The 25,607-nt window shown below is 44.7% G+C and overlaps 1 protein-coding gene across 1 annotated transcript in view; it reads left to right on the plus strand.

Moving 5' to 3' along the window:
• Window positions 1-6,363: 6,363 nt before the first annotated feature.
• LOC142248999 (cytochrome P450 4B1-like) overlaps window positions 6,364-25,607 on the plus strand; it is a 29,718-nt gene continuing 10,474 nt past the window's right edge. The window contains exons 1-9 of the mRNA XM_075320526.1: window positions 6,364-6,551; window positions 11,636-11,780; window positions 14,071-14,115; window positions 14,374-14,501; window positions 14,650-14,774; window positions 14,993-15,144; window positions 19,723-19,829; window positions 21,619-21,809; window positions 23,463-23,596. Coding sequence (XP_075176641.1) covers window positions 6,369-6,551; window positions 11,636-11,780; window positions 14,071-14,115; window positions 14,374-14,501; window positions 14,650-14,774; window positions 14,993-15,144; window positions 19,723-19,829; window positions 21,619-21,809; window positions 23,463-23,596 — 1,210 coding nt within the window. The 5' untranslated portion in view covers window positions 6,364-6,368. The remainder of the gene's footprint in view (window positions 6,552-11,635; window positions 11,781-14,070; window positions 14,116-14,373; window positions 14,502-14,649; window positions 14,775-14,992; window positions 15,145-19,722; window positions 19,830-21,618; window positions 21,810-23,462; window positions 23,597-25,607) is intronic.

A 25,607-nucleotide genomic window follows, 5' to 3' on the forward strand; every position in this document is an offset into this window, starting at 1 on the left:
CAATATTTTGGGACACACTCTTAACTAAATGTCCTAGATACACCCATTTACTATTTCCTGCTCCCCATGCCACATAAAAAATGTTACAAAGTGATAGATAACCCTTTTAAGGCTGTTTTCACACTACTGCAACTACTGTAAAGCCCGTCCGTCGTCTGCCTCCTCAGTGTTCCATTCTGCCTTAACCAATCACCAGGATTTTCGTAGATAACCAAGATTCTGATGAAAATTTTCACGCTCTTCCCAACGAGCCACAGATTTCCTCACCGCTCAAATAAATGATTTAGTCAGGGGCTTGGACCTTCCTAAACAATCTGCATAACTTTTAGGTTCTAGACTAAAGGAAAAGAATCTTGGTACCTGCTGGATTCTGGTACCTGTTTTTCATGGTGCAGAAGCAGAGGAAAGAAATCCCATACTTTTCTCAAGACGGTGCTCTAGTGTATTGCAGCGATATTCCTGGGCTGATGGAAAACTGTAACATTGAGTATAATGTGAGCGAGTGGAGACTCTTGATTGATTCTGTCGCGGGCGGGGAGGAGGGTGTCAGCACACTATGCTCCCCCCTTCTGCTCGGGTCCGGCGGCTGCTGCTCAGTGGTGGCTCGAGCGGTGGGCCGGATCCCGGGGTTTCTCGAGCGGCACTCCTCGCCCGTGAGTGAAAGGGGTTTGTTGGGTGTGGGAAGTATTTATTGTCCGTGACGCCACCCACGGTTGTGGTGATTTCACCACCGCTGCTCAATCTGGGGGTCCCGGGGATGGTGATGCGGAGCAGCCAGGTGTTGCGTTGCCCCTCCGTGGGTAGGGGTTGGTGATCCCGGGGCCCGGTGATGGTGAGGGAGGTGCAGGGCCTGGTGGGCGCAGGGACGCGGGGGCAGCGCTGTGCCTTGCGGCACTGTGGTACTCACTAAGCCTGAGACGTTGACACAGTTTTTACGGTAAACCAAACGGCTGGATAGACGGTCCCACGGACGGCTGCACTTGCGCTCCCAGTAGGTGACGGTGATGTCCCTCTTCCTTGCACCTTTGTGTACTTGTTGGTTGCGATGGGTCCCCACCGGTAACCCGCTCCCCGGCTTCAAGCTGGACCGGAGGAGCTCTACTCTTTGCCCGCAGGCGCTGGCCCTAAGAAACTGGTGCCTTGGCGGTGGCGGTGTCTCTTCTACTCTGGTTGGGCTGTTGCCTTCAATCGGGACTTGGTTGTTGGGGGATCTTCGTCCCCGTCACTGACGGATTTGGCAAATTATGGCGACTCCTAGCCTTGCCGGGGTCCGAGAGGCCCCTGCCCTGGTGCTGACTGTCCTTCGGAACACTGCTCCAGACCGCCGGGCACACAGCCTCCGGGGTCCTTCCAGGAACTTCCAAACGGTCCCCCTCCAGACAGTCACCACCGTTGCTGACCTTGCTGACCTGTCCTGCACACAGCTGGACTACTTCAGGCTTTTCTCTCTGTCACCACTCTTGCTTTCCTCCTTTACCACTTTTCTACTTTCTACTTTCACTTCTCGTTTACTCCACTTAGCTGTTTACTCAAGCCCTGCCTGGGCTAATCTCTCACTCCTTCCACTTCCTCCTCCAAACTCTATCTGCCTGGTTCTTCCCGCCTCCAGAGCTGTGAACTCCTCGGTGGGCGGAGCCAACCGCCTGGCCCACCCCCTGGTGTGCATCATCAGCCTCTGGAGGAAGGCAATAAGGATTTTTGGTTAGCTGTGGTGTTCCTAGCTGGGATGTAGGGTGTGGTGGTGTGTGACCTGTGTCCCCTGGCTTGCCCAGGGCGACACAATTCCTCCAAAGAAAGTCTGAAAGCCGCTTCTGCACAATGGCAGCGAGTATGCTTCAGTGCCTGTAGGGCTTTCTGTGCACTTGAAGGAAAGCTATGAAAATTTAGACTATATTCTCAAGGAAATTAAGATGATCAAATATGTGGTGATCTGAAGGTTCACTCTTTGCTCCTTGGGCAGCACGAAGGATACACAAAGTACCCATGCTAGTTGTGTGAATGGGCCAGTCAGGATAGGACTCATCATTGGAGCCAAAAAAGTTGGCCAACAAGAACATCTTTGCAACCTGGACTCAAGAACATAGTTGCGGAAAGTTTAGTTGATGCCACCGAAGGTGTCCTGCCACCACTCCGCATGAAGCTTGGACTGATGAAGCAGTTTGGGAAAGCTCAACCAAAAGAAGGAGGGACTTTTAAGTACCTGTGTACCAAGTGTCAGAGACCGTCCGAAGCAAAACTGAAGGAAAGCATTTTGTGGCGCCGGATATTCGGAAACTCTCGAAGCACGATGTGTTTGAAAAATGAAAGTGGTTGAGAAACGGGTTTGGTATTCTTTTAAAGAAGTCTTGAATAAATTTCAAGGTAACAACAAAGATCCAAAATGTAAGTCCATCGTGGAGAAGATGCTGAAATGTTTCAAAGTCTTGGATTGTCTGCTGAGTTTGTACATTTATTATGTTCCCATTTGGATGACTTTGCTCAAAACATTAATGCTGTTATCAAAGAGCAAAGAGAAAGATTTCATCAAGATATCGAGGAGATGGAACAACGATACCGAGATAGATGGAGCGTGAACATAATGGGGGACAACTGCTGGAGGCTTCACAGAGAACATCCGCAGACGCCTATAAGAGAGAAAGTGTTAAGAGAAAAGGAAAATCAAGCAATACTATGTAGTCATAGGTGATTTTGTTCTATTTAGCCAACAGAAAAATGATGTTTTGTGGTATCAGCTTTGTTGGTTGAGGCCCCGCCCCTTCTGGTCACATGGGTATGACCTCACAAAGGTCCTGCAAGTGAAAAAGTGAATCGTTTGTATAATATTTATACTAATTGTAACAGGGGGAGGGGATAACTATGAATACCCCCCAGATATTATCTGATCCTCAGCTGCTGTCACTCAAGAAGCTGATGATTTTATAAACTTTACTTTCTTCGATTTCAAAACCTAAACATCCGAGCTGACCACTACAGGTATGTATAGAATCAGTCTGATAGTGCCACTATAGCACTATATGTATAGAATCATCCTGATAGCGCCACTATAGCACTGTATGTATAGAATCAGCCTGATAGTGCCACTATAGCACTGTATGTATAGAATCAGCCTGATAGTGCCAGTATAGCACTGTATGTATAGAATCAGCCTGATAGTGTCAGTATAGCACTGTATGTATAGAATCAGCCTGATAGTGCCAGTATAGCACTGTATGTATAGAGTTAGCCTGATAGTGCCAGTATAGCACTGTATGTATAGAGTTAGCCTGATAGTGCCAGTATAGCACTGTATGTATAGAATCAGCCTGATAGTGCCACTATAGCACTGTATGTATAGAATCAGTCTGATAGTGCCAGTATAGCACTGTATGTATAGAATCAGCCTGATAGTGCCAGTATAGCACTGTATGTATAGAATCAGTCTGATAGTGCCACTATAGCACTGTATGTATAGAATCAGTCTGATAGTGCCACTATAGCACTGTATGTATAGAATCAGCCTGATAGTGCCAGTATAGCACTGTATGTATAGAATCAGCCTGATAGTGTCAGTATAGCACTGTATGTATAGAATCAGCCTGATAGTGCCAGTATAGCACTGTATGTATAGAGTTAGCCTGATAGTGCCAGTATAGCACTGTATGTATAGAGTTAGCCTGATAGTGCCAGTATAGCACTGTATGTATAGAATCAGCCTGATAGTGCCAGTATAGCACTGTATGTATAGAGTTAGCCTGATAGTGCCAGTATAGCACTGTATGTATAGAATCAGCCTGATAGTGCCAGTATAGCACTATATGTATAGAATCATCCTGATAGCGCCACTATAGCACTGTATGTATAGAATCAGCCTGATAGCGCCAGTATAGCACTGTATGTATAGAATCAGCCTGATAGTGCCAGTATAGCACTGTATGTATAGAATCAGCCTGATAGTGTCAGTATAGCACTGTATGTATAGAATCAGCCTGATAGTGCCAGTATAGCACTGTATGTATAGAATCAGCCTGATAGTGTCAGTATAGCACTGTATGTATAGAATCAGACTGATAGCGCCAGTATAGCACTGTATGTATAGAATCAGCCTGATAATACCAGTATAGCACTGTATGTATAGAGTTAGCCTGATAGTGCCAGTATAGCACTGTATGTATAGAGTTAGCCTGATAGTGCCAGTATAGCACTATATGTATAGAGTTAGCCTGATAGTGCCAGTATAGCACTATATGTATAGAATCATCCTGATAGCGCCAGTATAGCACTGTATGTATAGAATCAGCCTGATAGTGCCAGTATAGCGCTGTATGTATAGAATCAGCATGATAGTGCCAGTATAGCACTGTATGTATAGAATCAGCCTGATAATGCCAGTATAGCACTGTATGTATAGAATCAGCCTGATAATGCCAGTATAGCACTGTATGTATAGAATCAGCCTGATAGTGCCAGTATAGCGCTGTATGTATAGAATCAGCATGATAGTGCCAGTATAGCACTGTATGTAAAGAATCAGCCTGATAATGCCAGTATAGCACTGTATGTATAGAATCAGCCTGATAGTGCCAGTATAGCACTGTATGTATAGAATCAGCCTGATAGTGCCAGTATAGCACTGTATGTATAGAATCAGCCTGATAGTGCCAGTATAGCGCTGTATGTATAGAATCAGCCTGATAGCGCCAGTATAGCACTGTATGTATAGAATCAGCCTGATAGTGCCAGTATAGCACTGTATGTATAGACTCAGCCTGATAGCGCCAGTATAGCACTGTATGTATAGAATCAGCCTGATAATGCCAGTATAGCACTGTATGTATAGAATCAGCCTGATAGTGCCAGTATAGCGCTGTATGTATAGAATCAGCATGATAGTGCCAGTATAGCACTGTATGTATAGAATCAGCCTGATAATGCCAGTATAGCACTGTATGTATAGAATCAGCCTGATAATGCCAGTATAGCACTGTATGTATAGAATCAGCCTGATAGTGCCAGTATAGCGCTGTATGTATAGAATCAGCATGATAGTGCCAGTATAGCACTGTATGTATAGAATCAGCCTGATAATGCCAGTATAGCACTGTATGTATAGAATCAGCCTGATAGTGCCAGTATAGCACTGTATGTATAGAATCAGCCTGATAGTGCCAGTATAGCACTGTATGTATAGAATCAGCCTGATAGTGCCAGTATAGCGCTGTATGTATAGAATCAGCCTGATAGCACCAGTATAGCACTGTATGTATAGAATCAGCCTGATAATGCCAGTATAGCACTGTATGTATAGAATCAGCCTGATAGTGCCAGTATAGCACTGTATGTATAGAATCAGCCTGATAGTGCCAGTATAGCGCTGTATGTATAGAATCAGCCTGATAGCGCCAGTATAGCACTGTATGTATAGAATCAGCCTGATAGCGCCAGTATAGCACTGTATGTATAGAATCAGCCTGATAGCGCCAGTATAGCACTGTATGTATAGAATCAGCCTGATAGTGCCAGTATAGCACTGTATGTATAGAGTCAGCCTGATAGTGCCAGTATAGCACTGTATGTATAGAATCAGCCTGATAGTGCCAGTATAGCACTGTATGTATAGAATCAGCCTGATAGCACCAGTATAGCACTGTATGTATAGAATCAGCCTGATAGTGCCAGTATAGCACTGTATGTATAGAATCAGCCTGATAGTGCCAGTATAGCACTGTATGTATAGAATCAGCCTGATAGTGCCAGTATAGCACTGTATGTATAGAATCAGCCTGATAGCACCAGTATAGCACTGTATGTATAGAATCAGCCTGATAGTGCCAGTATAGCACCGGCTTTAGCTTATATAGGAAAATCCTGGTGATTGGTTCCCTTTAAGGCTAATGTATAAAAGAAACACCTCTGCGCTAATTCACATAAAAAATGGGTAAAAAATAATTCGTAATAAATGGGGAACAAATACGTTAATGAGTTGCTATCTATCTTCCATTTGAAATGGATCCTGTAAGAAAAAATGGATCCTTTACAAATGAAAGAAAAACGGATGACTAAATAGCAATCTGTTAACGGATCCATTCTTTATAGGCTGTTAAACAATTCATTTCTGCAGGGCGTTTTTGTTTTTTTTAACAACAGAGAAAAAAGTTTTGTTTGCACAACTTTTTTGGCAATGGATCCGTTCTGACAGATGATTACAGGACATGTGAACTCAGCCTAAGGCTACCTGCTTGATCAGTTGCTTGTCTGTTTCTGTGCCGGTGCACACACCTTCCACAGGTGTCGGTCCTCCTCTGTTCATTGCACTTTGGATTTGTGAGCCTGTAGCTCCTCCTGTCACCAATATATATCCCTGAATGTATAACCCAGAGCCAAATCCAGACATGGCTTCTTCCTCGCTGTCCGCCCTGAGCCTCCCGGAGCTCCTGCACTGGGCAGCCTACCTGTGCGTCCTGTCCCTGGTCTACAAGGTCTCCAGTCTGATCCTGAGACGGAAAAGACTGCAGAGCGTGTTCAGTGCTTTCCCGGGTCCTGCATGTCACTGGCTCTATGGCAATGCCCATGAGGTAAGCAGGGTTATATTTTCTTTTGAAGTTTTCTCATGGAATTTGCATTTTTAGTTTCTACTTATATATTTTTACAGAAAAGTTGTCTAAAGCGGGCTGTACACACTGCGACATCGGCAACGAGATATCGTCGGGGTCACGTCGTTAGTGACGCACATCCGGCGCCGTTACCGACATCGCAGCATGTAACGCAAATGAGCGACGATCAACGAGCATAAAAACGTCAAAAATCGTTGCTCATTGTCTCGTCGCTGATTTCCTTAATATCGCTGCAGCGACAGGTACGATGTTGTTTGTTGTTCCTGCGGCAGCACACATCGCTATATGTGACACCGCATGAGCGACAAACATCTCCTTACCTGCGTCCACCGGAAAAGGAGGAAGGAAGGAGGTGGGCGGCATGTTCCGGCCGCTCATCTCCGCCCCTCCTTTTCTATTGGGTGGCGGTTCAGTGACGCTGCTGTGACGTCGCTGTGACGCTAAACGAACTGCCCCCCCTTAGAAAGGAGGCGGATCGCCGGTCACAGCGACGTCGCAGAGCAGGTATGTACGTGTGACGCTGTCGTAGCGATAATGTTCGCTACGGCAGCGATCACCCCATCTCGCATGTGCGACGGGGGCGGGTGTTATCACGCTCGGCATCGCTAGCATCGGCTAGCGATGTCGCAGCGTGTAAAGCCCGCTTAACTCTAACAACAGTTTACAACTTTCTCATATAATTTGTGTTTTACTTTTTGACTGTTCTTCTCAGCGATTGGAAATATCCACAATAAATAGGAAAAAAAAGTCAAACCACAGGTGCAGATATTGCTTCAATGTAGATTTTTGGTTTCTGGATTTCACGCAAGTCTCTCAATTATATTACGCTAATGTGCCATACTAATTGGGGGTGCACCAACCCCCAAACTCCCCCCCACTCCTTACCAGGCTGTCACCCATGTTGGTGACTGCACCTTGTTCTTAAAAGGCTTGTCACCTTTTCGTGGTCAACCCGGAAAAGTCAGAAACCTCACAAAAACCTCGATTTCAGAAGGTTTCTTGTGCCATGAAGTCCCGGGGTGGCGGGAAACCAAGTGCGGCATAAAGAGGGGAGTTCACTTGAAAGTGGAGGGATAGCTCCAACCAGAAAGATACCCATTTCAAATGGTATACATTTGCCAAGTGTATATTTATCGTAATTAAAAAAAAAATGCACGATCCTGAATATTTATGTGGAATTAAAAGAGATCTCTACTAACATCTTGGGATTAGTGTTGAGCGGATCCGAACTGTAAAAGTCCGGATCCGCGCGGTTTCAGCGTCCAATCCGGGTCCGACCTGGACCCGGGAATCCGGCTGCACGATCCGGATTCGGGGTTTTTTTTTTCTCTCTCTCTCTCTTCTCTCTCTCTTCTCTCTCTCCTCTCTCTCTCCTCTCTCTCTCTTCTCTCTCTCCTCTCTCTCTCCTCTCTCTCTCCTCTCTCTCTCCTCTCTCTCTTCTCTCTCTCTCCTCTCTCTCTTCTCTCTCTCTTCTCTCTCTCCTCTCTCTCTTCTCTCTCTCCTCTCTCTCTCCTCTCTCTCTCCTCTCTCTCTCCTCTCTCTCTCCTCTCTCTCTTCTCTCTCTCCTCTCTCTCTTCTCTCTCTCTTCTCTCTCTCCTCTCTCTCCTCTCTCTCTTCTCTCTCTCTTTCTTCTCTCTCTCTTCTCTCTCTCCTCTCTCTCTTCTCTCTCTCCTCTCTCTCTCCTCTCTCTCTTCTCTCTCTCCTCTCTCTCTTCTCTCTCTCCTCTCTCTCCTCTCTCTCTCCTCTCTCTCTTCTCTCTCTCCTCTCTCTCTTCTCTCTCTCCTCTCTCTCTTCTCTCTCTCTCCTCTCTCTCTTCTCTCTCTCTCCTCTCTCTCTTCTCTCTCTTCCCTCTCTCTTCTCTCTCTCTTCTCTCTCTCTCTTCTCTCTCCTCTCTCTCTTCCCTCTCTCTTCTCTCTCTCTCCTCTCTCCTCTCTCTCTTCTCTCTCTCTCCTCTCTCCTCTCTCTCTCTCCTCTCTCTCTTCTCTCTCTCTTCTCTCTCTCTTCTCTCTCTCTTCTCTCTCTCTTCTCTCTCTCTTCTCTCTCTTCTCTCTCTCCTCTCTCTCTCCTCTCTCTCTTCTCTCTCTCTTCTCTCTCTCTTCTCTCTCTCTTCTCTCTCTCTCTCCCTCTCGTCCCGGATCCGCTCCCCATTCACATATATGGGTCCGGCTTCCGAATTGGATCCGGACTTCATTGACAATCCGCGACGGATCCGGCGGACCCGGATTATTGCCAGTCCGCTCAACTCTACTTGGGATCTTAGTTTCATGGGGTATTCCTTGGAAGAGGAGAAAGATCCAGTCCAGGAGCTTCACTATACATTGTATGTATGTATGTATGTATGTTCCTTTTTGCAGGGTCTTGGCCAAAACAAGGTGGAAAACTTCCACACCGGTTGTCAGCTGTCAATATACAGTATATCTAGTAGGACCGTGCAATGACTATGCAATATCCAGCTTTCTTGACGTATAGATAAACAGCAGGTCACATGGAGAGATTCACCTTTACCTTCCATGCCATAAATACACTGTTTACTATGGTAAAATAGGAGAGATAGAAGCAGACGGTGACCAAACTCCACCGATATTTTGCCCTCTGCACCAGTTTTGCTCCAGTTTTATCTGAGCCGCCGGTTCCATAGGTCTCATCCTGCTGATAATGTCATTATTAGAAGGCGTGAACCTGCTATTTCCAAAGTCAAGTTTAATTATTATTTATTTTGTTCTTCAAAAAAGATATTTCAAAAGATCTGCGGCAGCCATGTGGGGGGCTTCATTTTTTACTTTTTTAGAAAAAGGGAATCAAAGTTTTTCATGCTTAGATTGCGCACACAACATTTGTCTTGCAATGGATCATTTGAGAGTTTTCCATACTTTGAATGTGTGCAATCTGTCAATGGATTGTTTACGTGACCAATGTGTCCATCCACGACACGGTGGAAAATGATCTCATCCAATCACGACGCACACTCAGCCATTGTGAATGATGCTTTGTATACAATCTCTAGACAACAGTGACCAAATGGTACAAAATTGAACAATAAGATCATTTTCTAGTTTTGATCATATAGCTTTAAATAAAACAGCCATACAATCACTAAAGATCATTTAATAATAATTTACTCATTATTTAATAATAGAATTATTCTATCAGATATTCTCCAAATACTTTTAGGGGCCCTTTGCACACTACAACATCGCAGGTGCGATGTCGGTGGGGTCAAATCGAAAGTGACGCACATCCGGCGTCGCTCTCGACATCGTAGTGTGTAAAGGATTTTTGATACGATTAACGAGCGCAAAAGCGTCGTAATCGTATCATCGGTGTAGCGTCGGTCATTTCCATGATTTGGGAAAGACCGATGTTACGATGTTGTTCCTCATTCCTGCGGCAGCGCACATTGCTGTATGTGAAGCCGCAGGAGCGAGGAACATCTCCTACCTGCGTCCCGGCCGACAACTGCGATATCGTCGGGGTCAAATAGAAAGTGACGCACATCCGGCGCCGGTAACGACATTGCAACGTGTAAAGCCTAGATGCGCCGATAAACGATCGCAAAAGCGTCGAAAATCGGTGATCTGTGCAGCGTCGGTCATTTTCATAATGTCGCACCAATAGGAGATACGATGTTGTTCCTCGTTCCTGCGGCAGCACACATCGCTGTGTATGAAGCCGCAGGAGCGAGGAACATCTCCTTTACCTGCCTCTACCAGCTATGCGGAAGGAAGGAGGTGGGCGGGATGTCGCTATGATGCCGCATGACCCGCCCCCTTAGGAAGGAGGCGGTTCGCCGGCCAGAGCAACGTCACAGGGCAGGTGAGTGCATGTGAAGCTGCCGTAGCGATAATGTTCGCTACGGCAGCTATCACCATGATATCGCAGCTGCGACGGAGGCGGGGACTATCGCGCTCGGCATCGCAGCATCGGCTAGCAATGTCGTAGTGTGCAAAGGGCCCCTTAGACTTGTGCACACATTGCAGAAATTGAGGCATCTCCTGGCAGGAAAATGCACTTTTTTGACAAGTTTTTTTTTTTTTCTCCATTAATTTCAATGGAGGAAGAACGCAGCCAAAAAACACAAAGAATTGACACGCTGCAGATTTTTTTTCTGCAAGGAAAACATCTTGAATATGTGCAGAGCACTTGAGGATTCTTGTTGACTTTGCTGGCAAAACGTTTTCCTTGCAGATTTGTGAAAAGTAAAAACGCAATAAAAATACAATGTGTGCACACAGCATATAAAAACTAAAATGACCATAAATACAACACTACAAGGGGCAATAATATCGCCACACCATGACCACTAAACAGTGATTCCATAATATTACTGTACTAATTAAATATGAATCAGTATACATTACCAATATGGCCACCATGAAGAAATCACAGCACACTCAAAACGTCAAGCTTTGCAATTAGGGTAACTTTTATTATAGCATTCGATAGATATTTAGTATTGAATATATTTCTGGATTCATCCCTTCATGAACAACTCCTAACTCACCAACACCTGATGCGGACCATACAATGACCCTATAGTGATCTATACCGGTTCTACACAGGAGATCCATGGACTATAGCAGTGAATAGAATACACTATAGATAAATTATGTGACTTCTTTCTTAATCGTAGACCCTTTTCTCATCTGCTTTTTTGTAGCCCAGACCGTCACGACAACTTCTCCCAGTCACAATTGTTTACAAAATTGTGTAACATGTTGCTTTGTTTAACTGGCTTATATTGCGACATCATCATCACTGTCTATATTGGGGCTCACAATCTACATTCCTTATCACAATGTCTTCAGAGTGTGGGAGAAAACCATTGCAAACACGGGGAGAACATACAAACTCCTTGTAGATGTCCTGGGTGGGATTTCAACCCAGCGCTGCAGTGCTAACCACTATTTAGATTAACCTTCTATTGTGACTACTGGTCAGACCATGAAGGTTTTATAATAATAATAATAATAATAATTTTATTCATTTATATAGCGCTATTAATTCCACAGCGCTTTTATCTCTGAGACCTTTCTTCTTCTTAACAGTTCATACAAGATGGAAAAGATCTGGACAGGGTGAATAATTACGCAAAACAATTTGATTATGCCTTCCCCATGTGGCTTGGAAATTTCTTCGCCTCCCTCATTGTCTATCATCCAGACTATGTGAAGGCCATTCTGTCCAGGCAAGGTGAGGAGCAATGCTGTTGTATGTAGGTCTATATGATAATTTTATATATATATATATATATATATATATATATATATATATATATATATATATATATATATATATATATATATATATATATATATATATAGATATAGATATATATATATATATATATATATATATATATAAAACAATTTTTGTTGCTAAATGACGTAAGCTTTATAAAATGTTTTTTTTGCTACCAGGAGCAACTATTATATAAAGCAACATATAATAGGCAACAACTCGGAAAATGCTACAATCTATTGCAGGAGCAACTATTGCAGATTATATATATATATATATATATATATATATATATATATATATATATATATATATATACCGTATATACATACACATTATATATACAGTATATATATATATATAAGTATGTGTGTATATATATATATATAAGTATACACATCCTCATATTTTTTATATATATATATTTATATACAAATCAAGAAGGCCTGCGGAGGCACCATCACATGTTTCTCAACGCTGGCAGGAAACTAGCCAGGTCTTTCACCGGGAAGGAACAACCACGGGAAGGGCAGTCTCCAGTCAAGGAGACCACCTATGCCAAACATGGTATCCATCCACAGACAGCCGTTTCGGGGTATTTGCCCCTCATCAGTGTGGAGTAGGAATCTGGCTAGTGGGACATTGCCTAGTAAAAGACTATGTGAGCAAGGATGGTTGACCTTAGGGAGATCAACATCCACCACTGCGGAGACACCATCACGTGTTTCTCAACGCAGTGATTCTAGAGCAATACCCCCTGGGAAATATTCAAATCAAGAAGGCCTGCGGAGAGACCATCACATGTTTCTCAACGCTGGCAGGAAACTAGCCAGGTCTTTCACCGGGAAGGAACAACCACGGGAAGGGCAGTCTCCAGTCACGGAGACCACCTATGCCAAACTTTTTTTCCTTCCCGTGGTTGTTCCTTCCCGGTGAAAGACCTGGCTAGTTTCCTACACGTGATGGTGTCTCCGCAGTGGTGGATGTTGATCTCCCTAAGGTCAACCATCCTTGCTCACATAGTCTTTTACTAGGCAATGTCCCACTAGCCAGATTCCTACTCCACACTGATGAGGGGCAAATACCCCGAAACGGCTGTCTGTGGATGGATACCATGTACCCGTAAGGTACCTTTACCTTCAAAGCGTCATGTCAAGGCTCGTCTACAGTTTGCTCATGATCACTTGGAGGACTCTGAGACAGACTGGTTCAAGGTTCTCTGGTCTGATGAGACCAAGATCGAGATCTTTGGTGCCAACCACACACGTGACGTTTGGAGACTGGATGGCACTGCATACGACCCCAAGAATACCATCTCTACAGTCAAGCATGGTGGTGGCAGCATCATGCTGTGGGACTGTTTCTCAGCCAAGGGGCCTGGCCATCTGGTCCCATCCATGGGAAGATGGATAGCACGGCCTACCTGGAGATTTTGGCCAAGGACCTCCGCTCCTCCATCAAGGATCTTAAGATGGGTCGTCATTTCATCTTCCAACAAGACAATGACCCAAAGCACACAGCCAAGAAAACCAAGGCCTGGTTCAAGAGGGAAAAAATCAAGGTGTTGCAGTGGCGTAGTCAGTCTCCTGACCTTAACCCAATTGAAAACTTGTGGAAGGAGCTCAAGATTAAAGTCCACATGAGACACCCAAAGAACCTAGATAACTTGGAGAAGATCTGCATGGAGGAGTGGGCCAAGATAACTCCAGAGACCTGTGCCGGCCTGATCAGGTCTTATAAAAGACGATTATTAGCTGTAATTGCAAACAAGGGTTATTCCACAAAATATTAAACCTAGGGGTTGAATAATAATTGACCCACACTTTTATGTTGAAAATTTATTAAAATTTAACTGAGCAACATAACTTGTTGGTTTGTAAGATTTATGCATCTGTTAATAAATCCTGCTCTTGTTTGAAGTTTGCAGCCTCTAACTTATTTGCATCTTATCAAACCTGCTAAATCTGCAGGGGGTTGAAGACTACTTGTAGGCACTGTATATATATATATATATATATATATATATATACACACACACGCACACACACACACACTGTGTTACTCATTCAGGCATTCAGGGGCAAAGTCTGGTGTTGCAGCTCTGTCCTGAAAAGAACTACTTGACATTGAGGTCTTTTTGTGACTTTTTGTCGTTCGCATTCTTTGTGCTGTTCAGGGTGAACCATTGCTCCCCTTGCCATGAATACTGAATGTGTTCTCAACCTGCACCATTTCTTCACAGATCCAAAGGACAACTTTGCCTATTACTTCATAACCCCATGGATCGGTAAGTAACATGACCTGATTTATTCCGATGGTTATTCCATAATAACATATTTCTCTCCTATATTCTAAGAAACTCCACAAATAATCACGTATGTTTAAAATCATATTGATATTTGCTATTTTTGCATTTTATTTTTTTTCTAGTTTTATATTTTAAAACTTTTTTTATGGAATTGTGCATTGTCCTTCCGACAGTCAGATCTACGCTAGTCGCTTTATTTCTTCCCTGCTTTTACCTATCTTTTGGTTTGTCATTCAGGGAAAGGTTTGCTGGTGCTGTCGGGACAGAAGTGGTTCCAGCACCGGAAGCTGTTGACCCCGGGATTCCATTACGATGTCCTGAAGCCGTATGTCCGAGTGACTTCCGACAGTGTTAACGTCATGCTGGTAATGAGAAACGCCCACATCCTGGAACCTTCTCAGTCACCCAAAAACTGGTCTAACGTAAAACAGTAACTAGAAGACAAAGGAGAACATCCACCTATGTTTGGTTATTTTCTGATTACGATGATGGTTAATGTTGACTCTTGTTTAGGACAAATGGGAGAAACTGGCCCCAAATAAGAAACCAGTGGAGCTTTTCCATCACGTCAGTCTCATGACCTTGGACACCATCATGAAATGCGCCTTCAGTTACGAGAGCAACTGCCAGAATAACAGGTTGGTGGTTACTGGCAATTTATGTGTAAATTACACAGAATATCAAATATAGAGATGCCATAGAGGCATATTATGTAGCTGTTATAGTGTCCTCACAGAGAAGGGGTCTGGCCAAATTGGTTAAATCCATTTGCGTCTTGGTGGCAAAAGACTGTTCTGAAGAGGCCCAACACCCTGCTACAGAAGCAACACGGTCCATTACTGTCTTCTCTTTACAGTGAAAATGACTACATCAAAGCTGTGTATGAGCTCTCCTACCTGGTGGATCACAGATTCCGCTGCTTTCCATATCACAATGACTTTATCTTCTACATCAGCCCACATGGATTCCGCTTCCGGAGAGCGGTGAAAACAACACATGAACACACAGGTCAGAAGAGACCATTCATTACTCTTAAGTTTTAATCAAAGTGGTAATCCCCCCCCTCCCCCCACCCTAATCTCAATCATCGCATATTGGGTTTTATACGAAAGTTTAACTTTTATCTGCAGGTTAATAGCATTTTTTTTACGTGACAGGTTCCCTTTAAAATTATTCAAACACCCCCCCCTTCCTTCCCATGACAAGTGTCTTTAGTACTTACCAGAACCCCTTTGGCTGTTAAGATCTATTGAAAATGTGATGGAAAGCCAGACACCGGCTTCTGGAAACATTCCTGATGAATCCTTGCCCATTTCTCATGGTTAATGGCCTCACGCTCAGTAATATTCTTGTAAAGAGGGTGGTCCAAAAAGTGAAGCGATCATTGACTTCTACAAACGAAGAACAGGTTACAGAAACCTACAAAGACCTTGAATATTCCTACAGATACAGCTAGAAACATGTTACCTATCGGTGGCCTCTCAAATTCATGAATTGATTCTTATCATCAACAATTACAACCTACAAAGAGATTCAGGAATCACAGATTATGATATTCAAAATAGAAAGTTTATTATACAAAGTGCCAGTGCAAGCAGTAACATTTCATTATACATAGGTTAACATATATTTGGATATTGGGTAGATAGAAAGCCGCATAACAAAGAGTGGTACATATAATGCAGTTGCTACAACAGGTTAAAGATGTATATACAATGGCCAGTGATGGTCACATATCACATGTGGCAGAGAGAGTCATGAGTGGCATATACCAATTATCTCATAACAGGTCATTAAATGATAGATAACATCTACCTACAAGTGATTCTATGTAAAATACATATTATAAACTATGTATTATAGGGTATTTTATATATAGATGAAGCGTGAGAGTAGAAAGAGACCGCACTCAATCCGCTGTGAAGGATTTCTTTATTCAAACACGTGCAGAGTGGAGGGCTGGAGACACACTGTGAGCTGGCTCCTCAAGAATGGACGACAGCTGTTTCGCCCAAATTGGGCTTCCACAGGTCCATTCTTGAGGAGCCAGCTCACAGTGTGTCTCCAGCCCTCCACTCTGCACGTGTTTGAATAAAGAAATCCTTCACAGCGGATTGAGTGCGGTCTCTTTCTACTCTCAGGCTTCATCAATGGACTTTGCCTTATGACCAGCACCCCGCTTTTGGATTGTCGGACCCTACAGGCTCTCCACCCGAGCACAGGCACAGGCGGTACCGCAAGCGATATTGCAGGTAATCTGCGGTGGTGCAGGACTTTGCTTCTCTCCTGCTGTATTTTATATATAGGACACAATGTCCCCATATATTACATCCGCCCCATGGGTTTTAATGTTACATAGATGTAACCATCTAGTTACCTGCGGCCATTAGTAAGGTAAATCAATCTTTGTGTAACGCTGAAAAAAATACCACCACCTCGATGCGCGTTTCACCGCACTGCCGGTTTCATCGGGAGGCCATTTCATCACTGACCATTGTATATACAGTGCCTACAAGTAGTATTCAACCCCCTGCAGATTTAGCAGGTTTACACATTCGGAATTAACTTGGCATTGTGACATTTGGACTGTAGATCAGCCTGGAAGTGTGAAATGCACTGCAGCAAAAAAGAATGTTATTTCTTTTTTTTTTTTTTTTTTTTAAAAATTGTGAAAAGTTTATTCAGAGGGTCATTTATTATTCAACCCCTCAAACCAACCGAATTCTGTTTGGTTCCCCTAAAGTATTAAGAAGTATTTCAGGCACAAAGAACAATGAGCTTCACATGTTTGGATTAATTATCTCTTTTTCCAGCCTTTTCTGACTAATTAAGACCCTCCCCAAACTTGTGAACAGCACTCATACATGGTCAACATGGGAGAGACAAAGGAGCATTCCAAGGCCATCAGAGACAAGATCGTGGAGGGTCACAAGGCTGGCAAGGGGTACAAAACCCTTTCCAAGGAGTTGGGCCAACCTGTCTCCACTGTTGGGAGCATCATCCGGAAGTGGAAGGCTTATGGAACTACTGTTAGCCTTACACGGCCCGGACAGCCTTTGAACGTTTCCTCCCGTGCCGAGACCAGGCTTGTCCGAAGAGTCAAGGCTTACCCAAGGACAACAAGGAAGGAGCTCCGGGAAGATCTCATGGCAGTGGGGACATTGGTTTCAGTCAATACCATAAGTAATGTACTCCACCGCAATGGTCTCCGTTCCAGATGAGCCCGTAAGGTACCTTTACTTTCAAAGCGTCATGTCAAGGCTCGTCTACAGTTTGCTCATGATCACTTGGAGGACTCTGAGACAGACTGGTTCAAGGTTCTCTGGTCTGATGAGACCAAGATCGAGATCTTTGGTGCCAACCACACACGTGACGTTTGGAGACTGGATGGCACTGCATACGACCCCAAGAATACCATCCCTACAGTCAAGCATGGTGGTGGCAGCATCATGCTGTGGGACTGTTTCTCAGCCAAGGGGGCTGGCCATCTGGTCCGCATCCATGGGAAGATGGATAGCACGGCCTACCTGGAGATTTTGGCCAAGAACCTCCGCTCCTCCATCAAGGATCTTAAGATGGGTCGTCATTTCATCTTCCAACAAGACAACAACCCAAAGCACACAGCCAAGAAAACCAAGGCCTGGTTCAAGAGGGAAAAAATCAAGGTGTTGCAGTGGCCTAGTCAGTCTCCTGACCTTAACCCAATTGAAAACTTGTGGAAGGAGCTCAAGATTAAAGTCCACATGAGACACCCAAAGAACCTAGATAACTTGGAGAAGATCTGCATGGAGGAGTGGGCCAAGATAACTCCAGAGACTTGTGCCGGCCTGATCAGGTCTTATAAAAGACGATTATTAGCTGTAATTGCAAACAAGGGTTATTCCACAAAATATTAAACCTAGGGGTTGAATAATAATTGACCCACATTTTTATGTTGAAAATTTATTAAAATTTAACTGAGCAACATAACTTGTTGGTTTGTAAGATTTATGCATCTGTTAATAAATCCTGCTCTTGTTTGAAGTTTGCAGGCTCTAACTTATTTGCATCTTATCAAACCTGCTAAATCTGCAGGGGGTTGAAGACTACTTGTAGGCACTGTACATCTTTAACCTGTTGTAGCAACTGCATTATATGTACCACCCTTTGTGGTGCGGCTTTCTATCCCCCCAATATCCAAATATATGTTAGCCTATGTATAATGAAATTTTACTGCTTGCAGCTAGAAACATGGTCTACAAATTGAGGATTATTGGGTCACCGGCGACACTCCCAGAAAGAGGAAGCAGTCACTGGCTGCCAACAGAATCACAAAGAGGGACAAGGTCATTCCCCCCCACCTTCCGACCCTCCAAGTCATGGCAAAGGATTTTGTGACAGAAGCTAGGTGACACAGAGTAAGATGACACAGTCACACTTACTGGGATAGAGATGACAGAAGGGTCAGACAATCCGGGGTCAGATCCATGAATGGTCGTAGTACACCAGGAGAGTCCATGGACGTGGTCACAAGACAGGCCGAAGTCAGACATGTCAGGAGAGTGAAACTAGGATCCAGGGAGTAAATAGAGCTAAAAACACGTAACGGTCCAGGGGTCAGAAAATCAGGAAAAGAGAAACCAAAGTCAGACTAGGTCAGAAACCAGAGATCAAAACCACAGGAGTCCACACTGCAATCAAGAAGTACGACTGACACCAGACTGGAGAAAGTTGAACCCTAAAGAGGCAAGGCAATCACTGGAGAGTAGGAACACCTGAGTGATGCCACCCTTCCCAGAACCAGCATGGAAAATAATACACAACAAAACTAGACTGACATCTCAACCACAACCAGGTCCCAGAATCAGCAACATACAAAAGTCAAAACAGAGCAGTGTGGAGAGCATGACAGATTTGCAGCAAGATTTGGTGGCAGCAAGCACTGATGTATCAGTTTACACGGTAAGACGTATCTAAACACAGGGGGACTCCACTCCCGAGCACCAAGACATACACGATATTGGTCCAAAATCAAGAGAAAAGTTGGCTCCGGTGTGAACAAGAAATTGGGGGGATTCAGTTCTATCTAATAATGAAACAAATCTGGAACTTCTCATGCCTGTAGATCAGCAGTATGTGAGGAGGATAAAAAAATGAAGCATACATACATAAAAGGACAACCTGCCTACAGTGCTGTATGGTGGTGACTCGTTGATGCCTACAGTTAGGCATGACAGTGGCACGGTTATGCCTATAAGTGAAGCAAGGTAGTATCTCGGTGATACCTGTAGTAAAGTAGGCAGGGTCTCAGTGATGTCTACAGTGAATAGTGGCTGGAGCTCCATTTCCCGTTTTTCCCCATTCCCTCACCTCTCCATTCCTTGTTTGTCTCCTCCTGATTGAAAACCCCTTATAGAATAACTGTTTTTCAGCTGGCTTCAGACAGGCTTCACAAGAACCGAGAAACCAGTCCAGGAGTTCTCTCCTACTTTCAGGAGACTCCAGGACGTTCTTGGAGAGTTAGTAAAAATGCCATGGAGGAGGACTGTGGAACTAGTTTGGCGTCCATGTTGGCAGCACTAATTTGCTTTCTCTGGTTTCATGTAGCGAAAGTAATCAAACAGAGGAAGGAATCACTGAAACAGGAGACAGAGGTTGAGAAGATCAAGAAGAAGAGACATTTGGATTTTCTGGACATTCTTTTATGTGCCAAGGTACTGAAACGCGCCAGTATAATTTGCCATGTATCCATCTAGGGTGCAGAGGTAGTGTCACGGGCGGAGGAGGGGACGCCGCGCTCTCCCACTGCTCGGGTCCGGCCGCTGCTGCTGCTGCGGCTGCCGCTGCTCGGTGGTGGCTCGAGCGGTGGGCCGGATCCCGGGGACTCGAGCGGCGCTCCTCGCCCATGAGTGAAAAGGGTGGATTGATGGTGGGGATTTGATTATTGTCCGTGACGCCACCCACGGTTGTGGTGATAATAGTGACACGACCGCTGCTCTGGACGGGGATCCCAGGAGCGGTGACAGGGAGCAGCTTTGTTGTTAATTCTCCCCTCTGTGGGTAGGGGGTTGGTTGTCCCGGGGCCCGTGGATGGCAGGCGGGTTACGGGGCCTGGAGAGGTGCAGGGTCGCAGGGGCAGCGCTATGCCGCACGGCACGGTGGTACTCACTCAGCCCAATGATGAAGACACAGGTCTCGGTAAAACACTCGGCTGGATGGACGGGTCCCACAGACGGCTGCGGTGTTGTTACTCCCTGCAGGTTGATGGTGACTGTCTTTCCCTGCACCTGGGTACGGTTGTTGGTTCCGATGGGTCCCCACCGGTAACCCGCTCCCCAGCTTGGATGTGGGCTGGAGGAGCCCTCTTCTCGCCCGCAGGCTCTGGCCCTGAGAAACGGTTGCCTTGGCGGTGGCGGTGTTTCCCTATTCTAGTTGGACTGTCGCCTTCTGTCGGGACTTAGCTGTTTGGAGACCCAGGAGGTCCCCTTTACTAACGGATTCGGCAAATTCACGGCGACTCCTAACCTTGCCGGGGTCCGCAAGCCCCTGCCAGATGGTGCTTACTTCTCTTCGTGTACCGGTCCGGTACCATCGGGCCACCGCCCGTCCACGGTCCTCATGGTAACTCCGATAGGCCACTCCTGCAGACGGTCACCACCGTCTGCCAACCTTGCTGTCTCGCCCGGGCCACACACCCGGACGCCGTCAGTCAGTTGCTCTACTACCACTTTCCTCCTTCCACTTTTACTTTCAAAGCTAATCTCTGTCCACTCCTCAACTCCTCTCAAACTAATCTGAGCTCTTTTCCCGCCTCCAGGACTGTGAACTCCTCGGTGGGCGGGACCAACCGCCTGGCCCATCCCCTGGTGTGATCATCAGCCCCTGGAGGAAGGCAACAAGGGTTTTTGTCTGACTTCGGTGTGCCTGCTGGGAGTGTGGGGTGTGTAGGTTGTTGTGCTCTGTGGCCCCTGGCTTGTCCAGGGCGCCACAGTAGCAGTCACACTGAGTCCCTGGTTCTTTTAGGGCCCCTAGGGCACCTCTGCTACATTAGAAGATATCAGTATTATAAATGCCACATAGTAGGTGGGGGAGAAAGGAGTCATGTTGAGACCCAAGTCCTTGTATGATATTTGATTTCTTACACATTCATCTTCTTTTATGAACTAAATTGAATCTGAAGTTGTACTTGGAGCCTAGGAGAATCTAATACATTCCTTGCCGCATAGGTGGGAAACCCTGTTACAGACATTGTGTTGGGACTTTAAGTTATGTATATGAAAGGAGATAACCCTGAGCTTTGTTTGACGGACAAGTAGACTCTTTGTCTATGTGTGGAAGGTGGTTCTGCTCGTTTCAAGTGAAAGGGGCTCAGCTGCAAAACCGGACACATCCCATGATCAAGAGGGAAAAAGTTTCTGGAAAAAAAAAATCAAATCCAGGATACCCTTATATTATCTGAACAATTCCAGTAACAGAGATATACTGTATGTCTGTCTTTATCAGGATGAAAATGGTCAGGGTCTATCTGATGAAGATCTGAGGGCAGAGGTGGACACCTTCATGTTCGAAGGACACGACACAACGGCCAGTGGTGTCTCCTGGACATTATACTGTATGGCCAAATACCCTGAACACCAGGAGAAATGTCGGGAGGAGATCAGAGAGGTCTTGGGGGATCGGACCACAGTAGAGTGGTAAGAACCTAATATATAATACTATATATTGTTTTAATGTTATATCAACAGATTCAAGCCCACGACAGTGCCACAAAATAAAGCTTGGAACCACATATGGCCCCTACTCTTCTGTACAACTAGCGTACCTGGATTTAGGCCCCAGTATAACCCCACATAGTAATAATGCCAGAGTTGTGCTCTCTTCCAAGTAATAATGTCCCCTTTATTCCCGACACAGTTATAATGTTCCATTTGTGGCTACTACACAGTACCAACTGCCAACTTTGTGCACCCTACAAATAGTAATACCCCTAAAAAGATAATAAACGTAGGCATTTTTAATTTGTGGGGCATAAAGGAGGTTTGTGCTTCGCGAATTAAAAAAAAAAGTATTTTTATATTATTATTATTATTAATCTTCTATTTTGCCAAATAAAAGTATCAGCAACCGCAGCATTTGTCCTTTTGCATGGATTACTATGAGCACACTAGACTGCGCTCATGTTCTCACCCATAATACAATACTTGGGCTAATCTTTGGCTTATATAGTTTAGCATTACCAGTATTCCTTACACCATGGCAGATAAATACAAGATTGCATGAAACATTAGACTAGAGAATTCCCTCTGAGGGAGTTGCATGGAAGGGAGTGCTGGTATTTGCTCATGTTATTTATTAGGGCTAATAGCACCCAAGGACTCAAAATTTAGGTGTAACTCCAGAAAACTCCTATGTTTCCTCCTCTACATCACCTTCACAAGAGTTCAGTAAGCTGAGATTTGAGTAGCTGTTTGCTGGGGTTCTCACAATTATTTTTATTCTTCGATCTTATAGCAACTCCAGGTAGATGGCCAAACCGAGATGCCAACAGTCTACGAGATCCCAACCAAGTCCGGTACTTCCAATGCCCCCGTACCGGGTGATACCTGCTGTCTCCCAACTATTGGTTGGCCCACAGCTTTTTTTTTAATCTCCTGCCAGTATGGTCTACAGTCACAGCTTATACTCTTTCAGACAACGGATACCATGACCATAGCGCATGTATCCAGCTCCAGCCGGCAACAACCCTCCATCCTTTCACCAGTGTCCTAAGTACCCCAATGCTAACTGTGCATTGGTAGAGGTATGTTCCTCAGACCAAGCTCCTCACCTGGTGATGGCTCCACTTGGTCTACAATCCCCATCCACATAATGGAACTAGTGGCTGGGAAAACAGTGGCTTAATTGAGGCCCCTGTGGCACTAACGAGAGTAACGGAATGATTGCTCTACTCTAATTTCCAATCTTGTGGTTCGGGTCTGGATGAGCATGGTATGTGAACTTGTGAATTGTGTCTCCCCCTGCGTCCTGTATGATCCATTAACATTTTATTGTGCACCTTAAACTGATGAGCAAGAAAATGTCTTAACAAAACACAACAATGAGATCGACGTAACCAGAGCTCCGTGCTGGAAACGTCTGCATTCCTTAGAGCCGTGGACTCCGCTCTACATATATTGGTCCAATAGTCTTTAGCCCGCAGCCAGCGCCTCACAAGCATTATTTTGGCAATAGGTTTTCTCAAATAAAGTCAATGATAAACTCCTCATGGGCGTCATTTGTTTTACACAATTCATAGCGTTCACATTGTAATACTATTAATTTTTATTATTACTGTTTTGTCTTTCCAGGGAGGACCTGAGTAAGCTGTCGTACACCACTATGTGTATAAAGGAGAGTATGCGGCTCTACCCCGCCGTACCAGGAGTCGCTCGAGAGCTGAAAGAACCAATCACATTCTTTGATGGACGAAGTCTGCCCAAAGGTCGGTCATAATTGTTGGAAATCCAAAGTATGAAAAAAAACCAAACAAAAACTGAATAATTAAAACTGTGATGAGCTAATTGTCATGAGACCTATACCCCCAACAAACAACCAAAAATGTCAGGTCAAAATTTAATATAAATATATATAAATAAATATATATATATATATATATATATATATATATATATATATATCGTTGAATTTGCACAATTTGAAGATTATTATTATTTTTTATTATTATTTTTTCTTAATATTATTTATTATTATTACATAGTTACATAGTTACTAAGGTTGAAAAAAGACCTAGGTCCATCTAGTTCACCCTTCCTCCACCAGTTCTACACCTGATCACCAAGTCATTTATAACCAACAATGTTGTGTGTACTGAGGAAATCATCCAGCCCTGATATAAAGCTGTTATAGTATCTGCCATTACTACCTCTTGTGGTAGCATTCCACAGTCTGACCGCTCTAACTGTAAAGAACCCTTTCCTATTTAGCTGTCAGAATCGCTTTTCTTCTCCCGCAGTGAGTGCCCCCTGGTCCTTAGTATTGTCTTTGGAAGGAATAAGTCATGTGCCAGTCCTTTATATTGACCACACATGTATTTATACATCTAAATGAGATCTCCTCTGAGACGTCTTTTTTCTAAGCTAAAGATATCTAACTTTTTCAACCTGTCATCATACGGGCGGCCTCCATTCCTCATCATACGGGCGGCCTCCATTCCTCATCATACGGGCGGCCTCCATTCCTCATCATACAGGCGGCCTCCATTCCTCATCATACAGGCGGCCTCCATTCCTCATCATACGGGCGGCCTCCATTCCTTGTAGTAGTCTAGTTGCCGCCTTTGAACTGACTCTAACTTCTGAATGTCCTTTTTAAAATGTGGAGCCCAAAACTGGATCCCATATTCCAGATGTGGCCTTACAAGTGATAGAGGGATAACAATACATTGGGATCACGGGATCTAATCTCTCTTTTTATACACCCTAGAATCTTGTTTGCTTTTGCAGCTGCTGCTTGACATTGAGTGCTGCTGCTCAGCTTATTTGTAATGAGAATCCCCAAGTCCTTCTCCTGTTCTGTAGTCCCGAGTTTACTTCCATTTAATGTATACGTAGTTATAGGATTACTCCGTCCTAGGTGCATTACTTTACATTTATCAACATTAAATCTCATTTGCCAAGTATCTGCCCATTCTGACATCTTATCCAGATCTTTTTGTAATATTGTACTATCAAGGTCAGTTTTTAATATCCTACATAGTTTGGTGTCATCAGCAAAGAATGACACTTTACTATCAATCCCATCCACAAGGTCATTAATAAAGAGATTAAAAAGAATCAGTCCTAGCACAGATCCCTGCGGTCCCCACTGCTCCCATTACAGATCCCTGCGGTCCCCACTGCTGACTATAGCCCATTTAGAGAATGTACCATTTATGACTACTCTTTGTTTCCTATCTTTTAGCCAATTCCTTACCCAGTTGCATATAGTTTCCCCTAGTCCTTGCTTCTGGAGCTTTAGTATAAGGCTATTATGTGGTACAGTATCAAATGCCTTTGCAAAGTCCAAATAAATCACATCAGCTGCATTACCAATGTCGCGGGCGGAGGAGGGGACGCCGCGCTCTCCCACTGCTCGGGTCCGGCTGCCGCTGCTGCGGCCTGCTGCTGCTCGGTGGCTCGAGCGATGGGCCGGATCCCGGGGACTCGAGCGGCGCTCCTCGCCCGTGAGTGAAAGGGGTTTGGTTTTTGGGATAATTTATTGTCCGTGACGCCACCCACGGTTGTGGTGATTGTATGGACACCACCACTGCTCTGTATGGGAATCCCGGGAGCAGTGACAGGGAGCAGCTAGTTGTTGATTGACCCCTCCGTGGGTAGGGGGTTCGGTGGTCCCGGGGCCCAGTGATGGGGTTGGGATGGTGGACAGGCGGGTTATGGGGCCTGTGGAGGTGCAGGGACGCAGGGGTAGCGCTGTGCCAGCTCGGCACGGAGGTA

The sequence above is a fragment of the Anomaloglossus baeobatrachus genome, chromosome 8, assembly GCF_048569485.1.
Source record: "Anomaloglossus baeobatrachus isolate aAnoBae1 chromosome 8, aAnoBae1.hap1, whole genome shotgun sequence".
In the NCBI taxonomy this organism is placed as follows: domain Eukaryota; kingdom Metazoa; phylum Chordata; class Amphibia; order Anura; family Aromobatidae; genus Anomaloglossus; species Anomaloglossus baeobatrachus.